This window comes from Ursus americanus, chromosome X (genome assembly GCF_024610735.1).
Source record: "Ursus americanus isolate L20-20 chromosome X, mUrsAme1.1.p, whole genome shotgun sequence".
Classification (NCBI taxonomy): domain Eukaryota; kingdom Metazoa; phylum Chordata; class Mammalia; order Carnivora; family Ursidae; genus Ursus; species Ursus americanus.
The window spans coordinates 14,555,075-14,571,388 of NC_142164.1; the positions used below are offsets into that span (position 1 = coordinate 14,555,075).

At 45.0% G+C, this 16,314-nt stretch overlaps 1 protein-coding gene across 7 annotated transcripts in view; it reads left to right on the forward strand.

Moving 5' to 3' along the window:
* The window catches only part of ARHGEF6 (Rac/Cdc42 guanine nucleotide exchange factor 6), a 112,979-nt gene that overhangs the window by 14,615 nt on the left and 82,050 nt on the right, over nucleotides 1–16,314 (forward strand). For 3 of the 7 annotated variants that reach the window (XM_087859898.1, XM_045790414.2, XM_045790415.2), the window contains exons 1-2: nucleotides 2,440–2,959; nucleotides 4,151–4,234. In XM_087859898.1, the coding sequence (XP_087716024.1) occupies nucleotides 2,795–2,959; nucleotides 4,151–4,234 (249 nt within the window). In that variant the 5' untranslated portion in view covers nucleotides 2,440–2,794. Of the gene's footprint in view, nucleotides 1–2,437; nucleotides 2,960–4,150; nucleotides 4,235–11,889; nucleotides 12,447–16,314 lie in introns of those variants that run through there. The other 4 variants (XM_087859899.1, XM_087859900.1, XM_045790412.2 and 1 more) reach the window with 4 other exon arrangements.

A 16,314-nucleotide genomic window follows, 5' to 3' on the forward strand; every position in this document is an offset into this window, starting at 1 on the left:
TAGTCTTCCAGGGTCCCGCCCTACGCCCCCAGTTCGTTAGCTACTTTGTGTTGTCACTTGCTTTTCCTCCCCAGCCTGGGTTCCATGGCTAGTCATTCAGCCCCCTGCTTGCTCCGGTCCTGGAATTCCTTGCTCTCCTGACATTCCTTACTCTCCATACCAACCCTAACTTCCAATCTTCCTACTAATAGAACTGCCTTGAGGAAGAGGCTTTGCTCTTCTGGTTTTACTTTAGTATTTATGTAATTTGCTCTAGCCATTGGCTGCAATGAGGCGGATTTTTATCTGAGTGACCTCACTGGGTTCAAGCCTGTTTTGGGCTAGGCTGGGTTCCTGAAATTACTTAGGCTTTGTTCTTGATCTGAATATGTAAGTGATACCTCAATAATACTGTCAGATTTGTTTGTCTGTAGAGTAGTTTTGATAAGCAATTGTGAAAATTGTCCAAATGACATAGAAAAATGTATTCAAGTAGGTCTGACTTGGGAATTTAATTTACCAACGAATGGATTTTATATTTCTTTCTATGACATAGCTTTGGCTATGGTCAAAAGTCAATTAAAACTTTTGATTGACTATACTTATTTTGCTTCTAAGTATAATTACATCAAACCAAACCTTTGGAGGTCAAATCCTTGTTATAGAACTATTGATAGACAAAACAACATGAATGGATCTCAAAATGATGATGCTGAGCAAAAGAAACCAGAGAAAGGGAAGTACCATACTGTATGCTTCCATTTATATATGATTCTAGAAAATGCAAACTAATCTACAGAGACTGAAAGCAGATTGGAGGGGAAGGGAGGGAAAAGGGGTTTGAAAGGGCACAAGGACACTTTTGGGGACGATAGAAAGTTTTACCTGGATTGTGTGTGTGTGTGTGTGTGTGTGTGTGTGTGTGTGTGTGTGATTGTATCGCAGGTGTATACATGTGTCAATATTCATTAAATTGGACATCTTAAATATGTGCAATTGATTATACGTCAGTTATATCTCAATAAAAGTAAAAATCCTTAGCAAGGAAAAATCTTTAAGACATGAGTTCATTCATTCATTTGTGCATTCATTCAGCATTTTTTTGAAAAAGATTTTATTTATTTGTTAGAGAGAGAGCAAAAGAGAGAGAGCATGAACGGGGGGTGGAGGAAGAGGGAGAGGGGGAGGGGGAGATGGAAACGGGGAGAGGGAGAGGGAGAAGCAGATTCCTCACTGAGCAGGGAGCCTGACTTGGGACTCCATCCCAGTACCCCGGGATCATGACCTGAGCCAAAGGCAGACACTCAACCGATTGAACCACCCATGTGCCCCTCATTCAGCATTTTTAAACATCTGTGTACCTAGAGCTGCTGGGAACAGTGTTAAACAAGATGGACAAGACCTCTACTCTAAGGAGGTTGCATTCTGGTGGAGGAGACATATCAACAATTAATAATAGTGAAGTGTGATAAGTGTTAGGAACAGGGCAAGAAGGGGAAGCTTTGAAAACATTTAGCAGGATTATCTAAGCTGATTATTTGGTAGTATATGTTTAAAGCTGTGTTGAGAAGGATTTGGAAGCTTAGCAGGATCCCGTGCGTGAGGAGGGGCAGTGACTAATGGGGAGGACCATGCATTTGCCAGTTTAAGGCTATGCTGTTCACATTGGTCTCCTCATACATTTCCCCATAGTATGACTATTTCAACTGGTTGTGGAAATGTTTGAGAATAACAAGATCTCTTGTTATAGACCAGGTTTGTTTTTTTCAGAGCATCATTTTTAATGCAAAGTGTTTCTTGTTGGGGAAGCATCAACTTTCCAGACTGTAGTATAGAGAGAGGACAAGCGCTCTTTTGTTCTTGAAAGTTCTGTTTTCAAGGGTTTTGTACCCACTCATGGGACTGTGTCTGTGCCTTTGCTAGGGGTACTGCAGCTGGATTATGTCGTGGAACCAGGTCCAGAAAAAGAATTGCTAAAGAATGCAAGTAAACAGGATGTCAGATGTTATCCTTAGCCTATTTCCCTAAACATAGATTTTTGGCTGCAAAGTAAAATGCCATTCTTCTAGCTGCTGCTTATACACAGTGATTGGCTGACAGAAGGCACAGTCTTCATTTGCTTGGCACGTTATCACCATGCAATTCAAGGTGTTCTACAAGGAATGATCATAACACACCATCTCTGTGAGACAGGATGAGGACATGTGGCCATTTCTTGGAAGAATTTTCTCAGACTACCTTCCCCACGAGGCTCAGATCTGTCTGACTAAACAGCCAGTTGGCATCTTCCTCCTGACAGAAGCCAGATTTTCACTGGGGCTAGACTATTTATTGACAGTGTTTTCACAGACTGGCCCATGAGTGTCTCATTTCCAAGGTCCCCTCTGTTTTCCAAGAGCACTTGCTTCCTTCTCTCTCCTCCCTCCCCAGCATCCTCCGCACTTCCTTCCTTTACAGCCTCTTGCACTGTTGGGTTTTTTTTGGGGGGGGGTGGTGTTTGTTTCTTCTTCTTCTTCTTCTTCTTTTTTAAATCCTAATGAATTTGTTTTGCAGGTTTGGAAAAAGAAACCCAGCATTATCCAAGGATTTTTATTTCTTCTATTTCTACATCTTCCAAGTGTGATCTCTGTGGCTTTAAGATCCTGTAGTTTGAGTGGGTTCCACTGTTATCTAAGAAAAGTTGTCGAAACGCTTTGCTCTGCAAGCCCCAGGAGAGAACTCAGAAAAACGGAAGGCAGTAGCAGATGCAATTACGGATGTGGCTTAGTCCTTGCAGCTGCCCCAGGGAGCTGTGCAGAGCATACAGTCCTCAGCGATGAATCCAGAAGAGAGAATCGTGACATGGCTTATATCCTTGGGAGTTTTAGATTCCCCCAAAAAGACCATCTGTGATCCGGAGGAGTTCTTGAAGTCCTCGCTGAAGAATGGGGTAGTGCTCTGCAAACTGCTCAACAGACTTAGGCCTGGCTCTCTAGAAAAGGTAAGGGAAATGGGCAGTCTCTTTGGGATTGCTTATCACCAGAGCAGCAATAATGTAGCCCTTGCGATGTTCTGTTGCCCGGGTCATGGGACTCTCCCACTTGAATCTCTTCCTGAGAGTTTGGCATTCTCTCTTATTGTTTTTGTCGTTTGAAGAACTCAGAAAATGAAAGGTTATCCTCTAGCAGTTGGCCCCCAAATATAACCATGATACACCGTTGGTGCCAGGGGACAAGGAGAAAATACCCATATTGTTTGCTCTGTCATAGGGATACGTGGACCAAGGGCATATTTTGAACTTGGGGTGTATATGAGTCTGTGTAATAATGGGATGATCTATAACAGATATTGATGGTGTGTATTGACAGTTTGGCTAAAATCAATGTCGATTTTCTCCTCAAAGAAATAAAATATCCTTTGAAACAGAGGCAACCAGGAGAAATAATCCAAAATGTCAGAAAAGGTTTGTTAAAACAATAGAAACCAGATATATGTTTTGAATGCAACATGTGTTCAAAGTGAAACTAACCTTACTCTTCTTCTAAAAAGCCAAAAGTTTTAATGTTGGAAAGCTGTGATCACGAAGATGGATAATTTCTAAAGTAGGCACTCTAAGTAAGTTTAAAGTTTGAATCCTACAGCTATTTTCTTAAGGTTAGCAGGGGACGTGACTGTGAGCATAACGTGAGTTCTTTTGCCTTCTTGAACCGGTTTGTATTTTTATTGAGCAAATTGATTTACTTGTAAGTTTCCTTAAACTTGAAAAAACAGTGCTAAGGCGGTAGTACAGCATACAGAACTGTAACCAAATGTAGCAAGCAGTAAACGGGAGGACAGGATTTTCATACATTCTCATGGGGAGGAGGGAGCAAGGTAATAGATTAAAAGCAAGAACCAAGCTCAAAAACCAGTCTGGATCCAATTCGCTACCCCCACTCTTTGGCAGAAGGCTAAAAAATGTTTGTCAGTAGAGATAGATGGTTTGGGACTGAAAGTTTGGTGACATTTGAAATAGACCGACCGTTTAGACTGTTACATCACTTCCTCCAGTGGTTATTTCTCTTCCTGGCTTGACAGCAATGTGGCCCCCTGCCTTAAAAAGCCTACCTATCTAGTTATCAGAGCATGGGGACTATGGTGTGCTTGGCATGGGATGACAGTGTCCGAGTGACATCTGACTGTGTTTCTCTAGTACTGTGCGGAGCCGCAGACCGAAGCTGACTGCCTCAGCAACATCGCTGACTTCCTGAAAGGATGTGCGACCCTGCAGGTGGAGGTAAGCCCACCTGGGGTGCCTTGCCCCGCTGGCGAGGATGGTGTTGTACTACAAGTACTGGGTTGATTTCGACTGTTAAACAGGGGTAGCAGTTTATGGAAACCATGGTTAAGACTGGTGGTCTCCAGGGGTGGCTTGGTAGTTTGTCTTTTCCAGAAGCCAGTGCCAAAAGCAAAGAAACCAAACGAAATCAAAACTCAGAATAGGATATCTTTGAATACAGCATCCGAGCCCTGAAAGCAGGCTTCCGGTGACAGAGGTTGTATGCGGAGCTTACCCTGCTAGCGGGTACTGGCTGCTCTAGGGGGTCACGGTAATACCCCTGAGTTGGGAAGAGAGGAAAGTATATTGTCACTTTTCCCCATTAACACTTTAGAACAGAGGCCTTGAAAAGCCCGGAGAACCTGGCCCTGTGATAGAAATTGTGTATTAAATTACATTGCATTATTTTATATTCTGTGGATCCTTAGAGTACATATGGGAGTATTGCTGGAAAGGAGGTGATACTTTTGTCTGAGTGTCAAATTACTTCTCTGTTCCTCAGTGTGTGTGTGTGTGTGTGTGTGTGTGACATCTTTATTTGCAGAAGGAAAAACCATGGAAACAACATCAGTATCTAGCATTAGGGGAATAGTCAAATAAATTATAGTACATCCAAATGATGCTGAAGTCTTATACATTCATTTAAAAAAGATTGTAGGTTTTTAAAATTGAAGTATAGTTGACATATTATATTACCTTAGTTTCGGATGTACAGTGTGGTGATTCAACAATTCCATACATTACACAATGCTCACCGCAGTAAGTGTAGCTACCGTTGGCCACTACACAGCGTCACTACAATATTATTTTTTTGAAGATTTATTTATTGAGACAGAGAGAGTTGAGGGGGGAGAGACAGAGGGAGAGAGAGAAGCCTGAAGTAGGCTCCCCACCAAGCACAGAGCCTGATGGGGGCTTGACGATGGGCTTGACATGGGGCTTGATGCCAGGACCCTGAGATCATGGCCTGAGCCGAAGTCAAGAGTCGGCCATCTAACTGACTGAGTCACCCAGGCGCCCCTGCAATATTATTGACTGTATTCCCTATGCTGTACTTGTCATTCCCGTGCCTTACTTACTTTGTAAGACGTCTGTGCCTCTTGGTCCCCTTCACCCATTTACCCCTCAGTCCCCTCCCCTCTGGGTTTGTTCTCTGTATTCATGAGTCTGTTTCTGCTTTGTTTGGTTTTGTTTTTTAGATTCCACATATGAGTGAAATCACATGGTAATGATCTTTGTCTGACTTCACTTAGCGTAATACCCTCTGGGTCCATTCATGTTGTCACAAATGGGAAGATTTCATTGTTTTGTTTTGTTTTGTTTTGTTTTTGTGGTTGAGAATATAGATGACATCTCTGTCCATTCACCTATCGATGGACACTTGGGCTAATTCCATATCTTAGCTATTGCAAATAATGCTTTAATGAACGTATGTACGGGTGCATATCTTTTTAAATTCGTGTTGTTTTCTTCAGGTATTTGCCTCAGTGTTTTGATCTGTAAAATGGACACAATAATTGCTACCTCATGGGGTTGTTTTAAGGATCAAATGTGATACTACATAATAATTTAGAGCTAAGAGCTTCGACCTGAAAAAGATCTATGAGACAGTGTATGTATAGTGCTCAGCAGAGAACCAAGGACATAAGTATAGACACGTTTTAGCAGTATTATTTGTGGAGAAGTATGAGTAGTGCGTTGATCATGGACTCTGATGCTAGATTGCTTGGGTTCAAAATCTCAGTTCTCTCTCAGTAGTAGCTTTGTGACCTTGGGCATGTTCTGTGACTGTGCCTCAGTCTCCCCACCTATTAAATGGGAATGATAACAGCACCTATCTCATAAGATTGGTATAAGAGGTCAATGAATTCATGTCCCCAGAAGAGTGCCTGGCACATATTAAGTATTCTCCAAGTGGTAGCTATTAGTAGTAGTAGTAATACAAGTCGCTTTGCCCCAGATAAACTTGGCTTGCTTCAGAATTTTTCCTAAAGTTAGCTACAGCATCAGGCTATAGTTGTCTCAGAATATTTTATTCCAGGTGTCCCTCTTGCCCACTGTTAGCTGTGTGTCTGCATGGGCACGTGTGTGTGTGTGTGTGTGTGTGTGGCTTTTGAGGAAGGTGTAGCCCGAGACTTCTCCATATATCTTCTAGAATAATGTCTACTGTGGAACAGATCATGGTATTTTCTTTTTTATCTGACAAATAAAAACATGGTGAGGTTGCCAATGATTTCTGCACTACGAAGCTGCCAGAAGGTATCCTGAGCTTCTTTGCAGTTCTAAGAATACTAGGTGATACAGAAACACCTCCTGGGTCTAGCACTGTGGGAGAATAAGTCGTTTCACAAAAGTGGATTTTTCTGATAACTAATGCTTACTCCTTTAAGTACCAATGCTTAAAATATTTTCACCCACTTTGGATACAAATCTTCCTGAGAAGTATATGCTAATTTTCGTTTCTTGAATGGAAGGCACTGGGCATATTTTTGTCTCTCTTTGATCATTGAGGCTGGCCTGACCATTGTCGGGTGTATTGGAACAAGGCAGTATCTGGCTCCATGGCTCAACACAGAACGTTCTCTAGTTTGACAGACTTGGGTTAGAGTCTTGGCTTGGTTACTGACTGTGGACTCTGGGAAAAGTTACTTGGCCTCTCTCTGTTTCAGTTTCCTCATCTGTATAGTGGAGACATTAATAATATGTACTGCATAGGATTGTTTTAAGGATCAAATGAGATAATGCACCCCAGAGCCAGGAACACTGACCACCCAGTCTCAAGCTCCCAGGCAGCTAGGACACAACTGAGACACAAATATCTACAAAGTTTTTAAAATTAATTTTTTAATTGAATATATTAGACCTATGACATGTTAGCTTAAGGTGTATAACATGTTACTTTGCTATATCTATATATTGTAGTATGATTGCCATCACAGTGATATTTATCACATCACGTAATACTAGTACAATATTGTTGTCTGTATTCAATAGTATGCCGGGCATTAGATCACTGTGGCTTATTTTATACTCATTGCAAGTTTGTGCCCTTAAACAATATCAATTTTTATCTCCCCATCTTTCCATCCCATGGTAACCACCATTGTACTGTTTTTGTCGAGTTTGACTTTTTTAAGATTTTATTTACTTATGTGAGAGAGAGAGAGAGTGAGAGAGTGGGCATGAGAGAGAGTGCAAGTGGGGGGGAGGGGCAGAGGGAGAGAGAGAATCTCAAGCAGAACTCCCTGCTGAGCATGAAGCCCTATGGGGGGGGGGGAAGGGGGGGTGCTTGATCTCAAGACCCTGAGATCATGACCTGAGCTGAAATCAACAGTCAGAGGCTTAACGAACTGAGCCACCCAGGCGCCCCCAGAACACACTAGTATTTATCTAAAGAAAAAGTGGCAGCTTGAAAGGGTCAGTTGGGAAATGCAGAAAAATGAAAGCATAGTGACATCTTGAGTACTGGCTGTGGGGCACCGCAGCCCCATTAAAGAGCTGCCTTCCGAACCTCTGGGTAGCTAGTGGGCCTCTCCAAGGGACCTCCATCTTTGTGTTCTCATATGGCTGTAGTGTCGTCCTGGGGTCTCTAGAAGATCACGCAACTAGTAACTGGTCAGGGAGGTCTGCTGAAACATCTAAGAAACAAAACACTCTCTAAAGTACCTCCCCAACTTTGATAGTATCTTTTGAAACACAGAATTTTTTTAAATTTGATGAAGTCATGGGCGCCTGGGTGGCTCAGCCGTTAAGCATCTGCCTTCAGCTCAGGTCATGATCCAAGGGTCCTGGGATCGAGCCCCACATTTGGGCTCCCTGCTGGGCGGGAAACCTGCTTCTCCCTCTCACACTCCCCTTGCTTGTGTTCCCTCTCTCGCTGTTTCTGTCTGTCAAATGAATAAATAAAATCTTTAAAAACAATTGACAAAGTCAAATTGACCTATTTTTGTTGTTGTTGCTTGTGTTTTGAGTATCATGTCTAAAAAACCATTGTCTAATGCAAGGTCATGTAGCTTTATACTTATGTTTTCTTCTAAGAGTGTGATGAGCACTGGGTGTGATAGGCAACTAATGAATCATTGAACCCTACATCAAAAACTAATGATGTACTATACAGTGGCTAACTGAACATAATTAAAAAAAAAGAGTGTTATAGTTTTAGCTCTTACATTTAGGTCTTTGAGTCATTTTGAGTTAATTTTTGTATATGGTGTGAGGTAGGAGTCCAAATTCATTCTCTCTTTTTAAAAGATTTTCTTTATTTGAGAGAGAGAGCACAAGCGGGAGGAGGGGCAGAGGGACAAGCAGACTCCCCACTGAGTGCAGAGCCCCACATGGGGCTCAATCCCAGGACCCTGAGATCATGACCTGAGGCAAAGTCAGATGCTTAACCAAATGAGCCACCCGGGCACCCACCAAATTCATTCTCTTAAACACTATTTGTTGAAAAGACTCTTCTTTCCCCCACTCAGTCAATTAATGTAGCTGTGTATTAAGTTTTCAAATCAGGAAGCATGAGTCTCCCAAATTTGTTCTTCATTTTCAAAATCATTTTGGCTATTCTGGATCCCTTGGGTGCCCATATGGATTTTAGGATCAGCCTGTCCATTTCCACAAAAACAAAAAGACAAAAAAAAAAAAAACACCCAAAAAACCCAGCTGGCATTTTGATAGGGATTGTGTTCAATCTGTAGATGGCTTTGGGGAGTATTGCCATCCTAACAATATTAAGTCTTCTGATCCATGAACACAGGATGTCTTTCTACTTATTTGGGTCTTTTAAAATTTCACTCAACAATGTTTTGTAGTTTCTAGTGTGTACATTGTATACTTCCTTGGTTCAGTCTATTTCAAAGAATTGTATTCCTTTTGATGCTATTGTAAGTGGAATTGTTTTCTTAATTTCATATTTGGATTGTTCATTGCAAGTGTATAGAAATACAATTGATGTTTGCATACTGATCTGGTATTCTTCAACTTTGCTGAACTTATTCATTAGTTCTAATGGTTTTTTGGATTCCTTATGGATTTCTTGTACAAGATCATGTCATCTGTGCATAGAGATAGTTTTACTTCTTCCTTTCCAATCTAGATGCATTTTTTTCATTTTCTTGCTTAATTTGCCTGGTTAGAACCTTCAGTCCAATGTTGAATAGAAGTGATTAAAGTGGACATCCTAGCATTGTTCTTAATCTTAGGGGGAAGCTTTTAGTCTTTCACCATTAAGTAGGATGGTAGCTGTGGATTTTCCATAGATATACCCTTTATCAGATTGAAGGGTTCATTTCTAGTCCTAGTTTTTGAGGGTATTTTGGTCCTGAAAGGGTGCTGGGTTTTGTCAAATGCTTTCTCTGTATCTGTTAAGATGACCATTGGTTTTTCTCCTTTATTATCTTGACTTGTTGTATTACTTTGATTCATTTTCTTATGTTAGATCAATCTTGCATTGCTGGGATAAATCCCAGTGGGTCATGTGCTTGTATGTGCACATAGAGATAGATTTGTGTACCTCTATGATTGTTCTTGAAGAATTTTTCTTCATAGAAATGAAATTACTGTGTCAGAATTTGATATATATTCTCAGATCCCCTACAAAACTGCTCTCTGAAGCTCTACTCCCACCAGTAGAGTAGGAAGTGCCTTCTTCCTCATGTCTCTGGCAGCACTGGGTATTATTTATCTTTCATGTTTGCTAAAACGTTAGGTGAAAATGGTATTTCGTTTACCACTGTAATTTGAGGTTCATGATTCCTAGTGAGTTTGAACATCTTCTGACCCCTTTATAGTCCATTTGTATTTCCTTTTCTGTGAACCAACTCTGTCTTTTTTATTTGTTTACAGAATGGAGAAGGCAGGGAGGACCCTCAGGCCTCAAGAGAAAATCTTCTACAACATATGCAAAACCCCTCATGTCTAGGTAGAGTGTCACTAATGTGACCGGGAAGTCCTCTGACAACACTATTCTAGCCGTGGTAGTTTTGTTTTCGTGCTGCCTTTGAACTTGGGAAGAGGAGGGACAGATAGAGTTCTTCTGATCAGTTGAGAGTGGCCTGGGTGATATCTCTTTGACTACACTGTTCTGGCTACAGCCCCGGTGCTCTCCTCCTGGCCTCGTCCCCAGGTGGTACTCCTGCTTCGTCCCCTGCCACCTTTACTACCAGCCCACTGCCGGGGATACCCTACTATCTCCTACTCTGCTCCTGGGCCAAGCCTACTTTTATAAAAAGATGTTTTGCTCATGAAGGATTTCATTGAATGTCTATGAGACTCAATTAGTGCTTCTGTCTCTCTCTCTTTCTCCCCCCTCCCTTCTTCCTTTTCTCTCTCTATCTCTTTCCAGTACCAGCTGGTATCAGTATGGCTTTTCTTTGCCCCCACCCCCTCACTGCCTCCTGTCTCCCTGAGTCACTCCATCTGCCTTGTCACTGGAACAGCATGGGTGCCATCCCCAAAGTGGGGCCTGTGGGATGGACGGTTTGCCATTTCCCAGGGGCTGCTCTGCACAAAGGCAGTTCTGGAAGGAAGACAGATCTACAAATGACCAAGAGTCAAGGCTAAATCTCCCATAAGAGAGCTCCAGCTCTAGGAGAGCAGAACCATCTTGAAGGAGTGAGGCGTGAAGTCAGCTAACTGACTTCTAGTTAGTTACCTTCTTCAGGTAACTAACCAGTAGCTGTAATGGGTATCAGTGAGACCCTCCTTCAAGGCCAAGTCTGCCACCTGTGTGAAGCCAGAGACACCCCCCCCCCAGGCCTCGGTTGATTCATCTGTGAAAGAGGAGACTAGAGTAGGGACTGGTAATGTCGAACTGTTGGACACTCTGTTTTTAACTGGCCGGATTCCATGAGTTTCTTCTGGGTAGAGCTTTGTATATTTAGCTGCTCAATTTGTGCTAGTGGGAAGACTAAGGATTTCGGTAAGGTGTTTTTTTTTTTTCTATTGAGCAAATCTGACACTTCTAATGGAATTTCCCTGAGTTACACTGACTGACACCCAGAGCTCTGGCCATCCTAAGCTTTTACCGACTGCATCGTATTTCTGTAAAAACTGGACTTCAATAAGGCGGTAAATATCCCCCATCTATCAAGAACCTTTTTACGCTCCTAACAGGCCCCTCTGCCTGGGGTCCTGTTATCAAAGAGCCGGGGAAGGACATCCAGGATAGTTGGGGAAGGGACGGATGTGGAGGGCCGCGGAGGAGCGCTTCCTTTCTCGCTGTCTCGGCAGCTGGGCACGGAGCTGGGGGTTCCAGTCGGGGAGTGGCAGGAGAAAGCGGGCCACCAGGCAGGGCTAGTCCGCGAGGCCGGGATTCCCTCCTGAGGCTCTGGCAGTGGCGGGCGGCAGGCCAGGCGCCAGCGGCCCGGGGCTCGGCGGGAGCCGGCGGCAGCAGCATGCGCAGTGTGGCCGCGGCCGCTCCACCGCGGCTTGTGCCGCTGCCACGGCTACCCGGGCGGCGGCGGTGGCGGCTGCTGCTCTGCCCTGCCGCTGTCACTTCCAGTTCCTACTTCGGCGATCCAGGTCCGGGTCACCGCTTCCCCACCGCTGGCCCGGTCCCTCCAGGCCGCTCTCCCTGCCGGGCTCTGGCTCCGGGCCCAGAGGGGCCAGCGCGCGCGGCCCGGCGGGGTCCCCGGGCAGCCGCTCCCGCCCGCCGCCGCCCCGCGCGCCCTGGCCCGGCTCGCCGCCAGCGCGCCCCGCGGGCGCGTCTCCCGCACCCCGCTCGGCGCCGCGCTCCTCCGCCCGCCAAGCCGCACGGCCCTGGCAGCAAGAACTTGAGGACAAGAATCTGGCTTCCCTTTAGATTAAAAAAAAAAAAGGGGGGGGGCATAAAGAAAATCCTTAGGCTGTAGAGGTGGCGGGCGCGGCACGGAGTTTGGAGACGGGCGCCCCCTCCTCGCCCGCGTTCAGGAGCAAAGTTGCAGCCGCCCCTCCCCGCCCGGGCGAGCCGAGCCCAGCTCTCCAGTTTCGCTCCGGTGGCGGCCGCGCTCAGGGCAGGGTCCCAGCTCCGGCTGGGGTGCACGGTTCCCGCAGCCTTGGCACGGGCTCGCCCGCCCGCTCGCCGGCCCCGTGACTCGCGAGGGCGAGCCGCTTCCAGGAGGTGGCGGCGGCGGGGCGGCGCGGCCGGAGCGAGCGAGCGAGCAGCGGGAGGAGCAGCGGGCAGCGGCCGAGCCAGGTGACCTGCCTGGGGGCGAGGGGGTCACGGGAAGGGGAGAATGCGAGGGCCAGGGTGGTGCCGAAGGACCCGGGATGCAGAGGAGCCGCCCTTCCTCCCCCTGCCGTGGCTCGCAGCCCCAGCCGCGTGGTCGGTGCTCGGCCAGGGCCTGGCACTGCCGTGGGATCCCGGGGGCCGGGGTGGGGGGGGAGCGGGGGCCGAGGGCGCCGAGCGTGGACGCGCCAAACTTAGGGGTGAGTTGTCCGGCTCTGGCCGCCGGCTTTGCAGCGAACAGGATTCCTTCTTTCCCCCGGAACCAGGACAGGAGTCAACAGTACTATTTTCGATACTAATTTGATGCTTCGCCCCCACCCCCTCAGTCCCCGGCATCCGCACATTTGGGGATATTTTGGGCGTCGAGTACACAGGTCTGTCGCAGGAAAGGGTTGTGGATGGGGGAAGATCTGTACTCCGCAAGGTGTACCAACGTGCCCGTAGTTAATTTCGAGTTTTTATTTTCCAGTCATTTAGGAACCCAACAGGTATTTGAGCTATTTCGTTTCTTAGCTCTAGAGTGGGGAGCCCTTGAGTTTATCTCTGTCTCTTCAAAAATCTTATTTTTATTTTTGGTTTGTTATTGTTTTGGGCTATAGGGGTGACTCACATGATTTTTTTTCTTTTCTTAATGTGTAGTGGGAATACAAATGGAATAAGGGAATATATTTGCCTATGCAACTTATGGTTTTTTGAATAAAAGCTTCACGTAACCCCCCCATCACAGAATAGGATAAATTTCAGTTGATGTTCTGTAAAGTATTAACAATTTTAACAGCACAATTCTAAGGTCCAAACTGCTTTTCTAACTTTTATTTGCATGGAAAGCCCACAATTTGTCCTTGAACTTCCTATCTTAATTTTGACATTGACTATGGTAAGAGGAGCTTGGATGACATCATTTGCTCCAGCCACAGTTCTGGTGTTCTGTGACTGAGAGCACCTCTCTCCAAAACGTTAAGGCCTGGGCCTGTCCTTGTACTTCAGCTGAGGCATTTCCAAGGATTTCTCTTAAGCAAAGTATTATGCTACATGCCAGGCGGTGCTGCAGTCCCTTCTTACATAAGTGAGCTTCAGGCTGGGTGTGCTCGAAGCGGTTAATATCAGAGAGTTCTCAGTCTCCGGGGGTGGTGGTGGTTGGTGATTGGAGTTTGGAATAAAGTAAATTTGCAGCTTGTATCGTCATCTTGCATTTTTTTGCTGCTTAATTTTTTTAGAATGCCTTCTACCTACCTTATCTGAAACTCACTGTGCCTTTGTAAAGCATGTAGGAAACTGAAAAGTTAGTTAACCAAAGTCGTACAGCTTACCAGTCGTAGCATCAAAACTCCAACCTGGATCTTCTGCTCTGAGCTCAGAATTTTGTTGGGTTTGTTTTTACTAAACTATGACATTTTATACAAAAGCATTTCATTTGGCACATTTTATGGATGGTATGTCTTCCAAGCTACTCATTTTTTTCTATTCTTTTTGCCAACTCACATCTTGGCCTTGTCTTTGCTCGCACGGGGCTGGCACTGTTCTTAAGGATGAGGGCAGGAGTAAAGCCTGCCGAAGGAGGGTCTGTGGTTTGCATTTACGGATGGTCTGGGTCCTCTCCATTCATCTTCAGGGATAGCAGGTGCTGAATAGAGTGAGCAAACTAGGGCCCAGAAATGTCCGATATTCGTTTGACATCATTAGTCCAGGTATAATATTACTTCGGTCTTTACAAAGAAACTCATTCAGGAGGAGAAATTGGAGAGTGTGAGTTTTGTGTGTTTACAGAGATTGCTCATCGCTGTATTTAGGAACTTAGATGCAAAGGAGGAAAAGGAGTGGAGTAGCTATCACTCCTCAAGTACCAACTATATTCTAGGTACTGTGCTAGGTGCTTTAAGTATATTACCTTGTTTCATCCTCCCAATCCTGGGAGGGAGGTGGTGGTATGCCCGTTATTCAGTGGAGGAAACGGGGGTTTGGGAATCATCCAGACAAATGCCCCACACCGTCAGTGCAAATCAGAACCTCATTGCTGATGGGCCTGACTCCAGAACTCATTCCCTTTGCCATGTGCCAGGCTGTTCCCCAAAAGGAGCTATTGATAAATACAGGAACACCAAACCCCTTGGTTTTCAGATATGGCTGTACATCAGAGCCATCTGGGGCACTTCTACAAAACACAAATGTTGGGCTCCCCCCACCACCCCCACTGAGCGTAATTGGTCTGTAGTGAGGCCCAGGCCTGGGTCTTGTCTTTTCTTTTTTCTTTTTCTTTCTTTCTTTCTTTCTTTCTTGAGAAAGAAAGGGGTAGAAAGAGGAAGAGAGAATCTTTTTTTTTAAGATTTATTTATTTATTTTAGAGAGAGAGAGAGAGAGTGCACGGGAGGGCAGAGGGAGAGGGAGAGAGAATATGAAGCAGACTCCCTGCTGAGCATGGAGCCCGACATCGGACTCAATCTCACAACCCCAAGATCATGACCTGGGCCAAAATCAAGAGTCAGACACCTAACCAACTGAGCCACCCAGGCACCCTGGCAGTTCTTTTTTTTTTAATGTTTAAATTAACTTCATATTGAAATATAACATGAATTCAGGAAATCATACAAATTCTAAGTATAGAGTTTGATGAATCTTTACAAATTGAACACATCCATATAATCGGCACACCAATTAAGAAACACAACATTATCAGCACCCTTATGCCCCTTCCCAGTCACACCCCTCACCAGTGGGCACCACTAGCCCTGACTTCTAAAACAATAGATTCATTTTTTTCTGTTTGGGTACATTATATGAGTGGACCCATACAGCAGGTGCTCATTTGTATAAGGTTTCTTTCACTCAGGGTGACATTTGTACAAGTCACCCATGTCATGGATACAAATGGCTCATTCTTTTTATTGCTAGTCATATCCCATCCTGTGGATGTACCGGTGGACAGCTGGGTCGTTTCCAGGTTGGGGTTGCTGTGAACAGTGCTGCTATGTGCTGTGTATGTCTCGTGCCTGGCTTCTGGTGGACATTTCTGTTGGGTTCATACCTGGGAATGGAACTGCTGGGTCGCAGGGTATGTATCTGTTCAGCTTGGGTAGGTACTGCCTGACAGTCTCCCAGAGTCACCATGTCTTGTCATTAGTTTGATTTGAAAGGTCCCCAAGTGATTCTAATGAGCAGCCAGATTTGAGAACCATTTCCATGGTTTATCTAGAGTTTAACCATCCCAGTGTCTGCCACCTAGCTGAGAACCATAAAGAAAGAGATGATAGTAAGCTTCCTCCACAGCCTCAGATCTAGAAAATCTTCTCTGCTGGACTGGGCAGTATCGTCACCATTCCCATAATCCTTTGTGCCAGGCTATCTTAATGCTGGCGGGCCACTCTCATTATAGGGATCTGTGGACATGTTTATCTCTCTCTTAGTCTTGGCACTTCTCTAAGGCAGGAAGTTGAGTTTGATCATTCTTATGATCCTAGCACTCAATATAACATATGCACATAGCAGGTACTCAGTAAATGTTTACTAAACGAGTGACCTGTAGAATGAGTGAATGGTGAGGGAACGTCAGGACTGCGGGAGAAATGCCCCCCCCCCATCTTTTGCACTAAGGCTTCCGCACTTTATTCCTGGGAGACTGCCTCAGGATCTCACTTGGAGCCTAATGACTTTTACTTATCTAAGCATGTTGGAACTATGGGTAATCTGGTTGCTCATCCCCAAACGGATTAGAAATGGAAAATTAGATTAGATGAGATAAGGTATGTGGAAGCACTTTGTAAATTGGAGAACAGCATCGAGATAGAAGGTCATGATAAAGGGAGAAGGGGGGCTGCTAGGGACTAGATGTGCTGGCAGC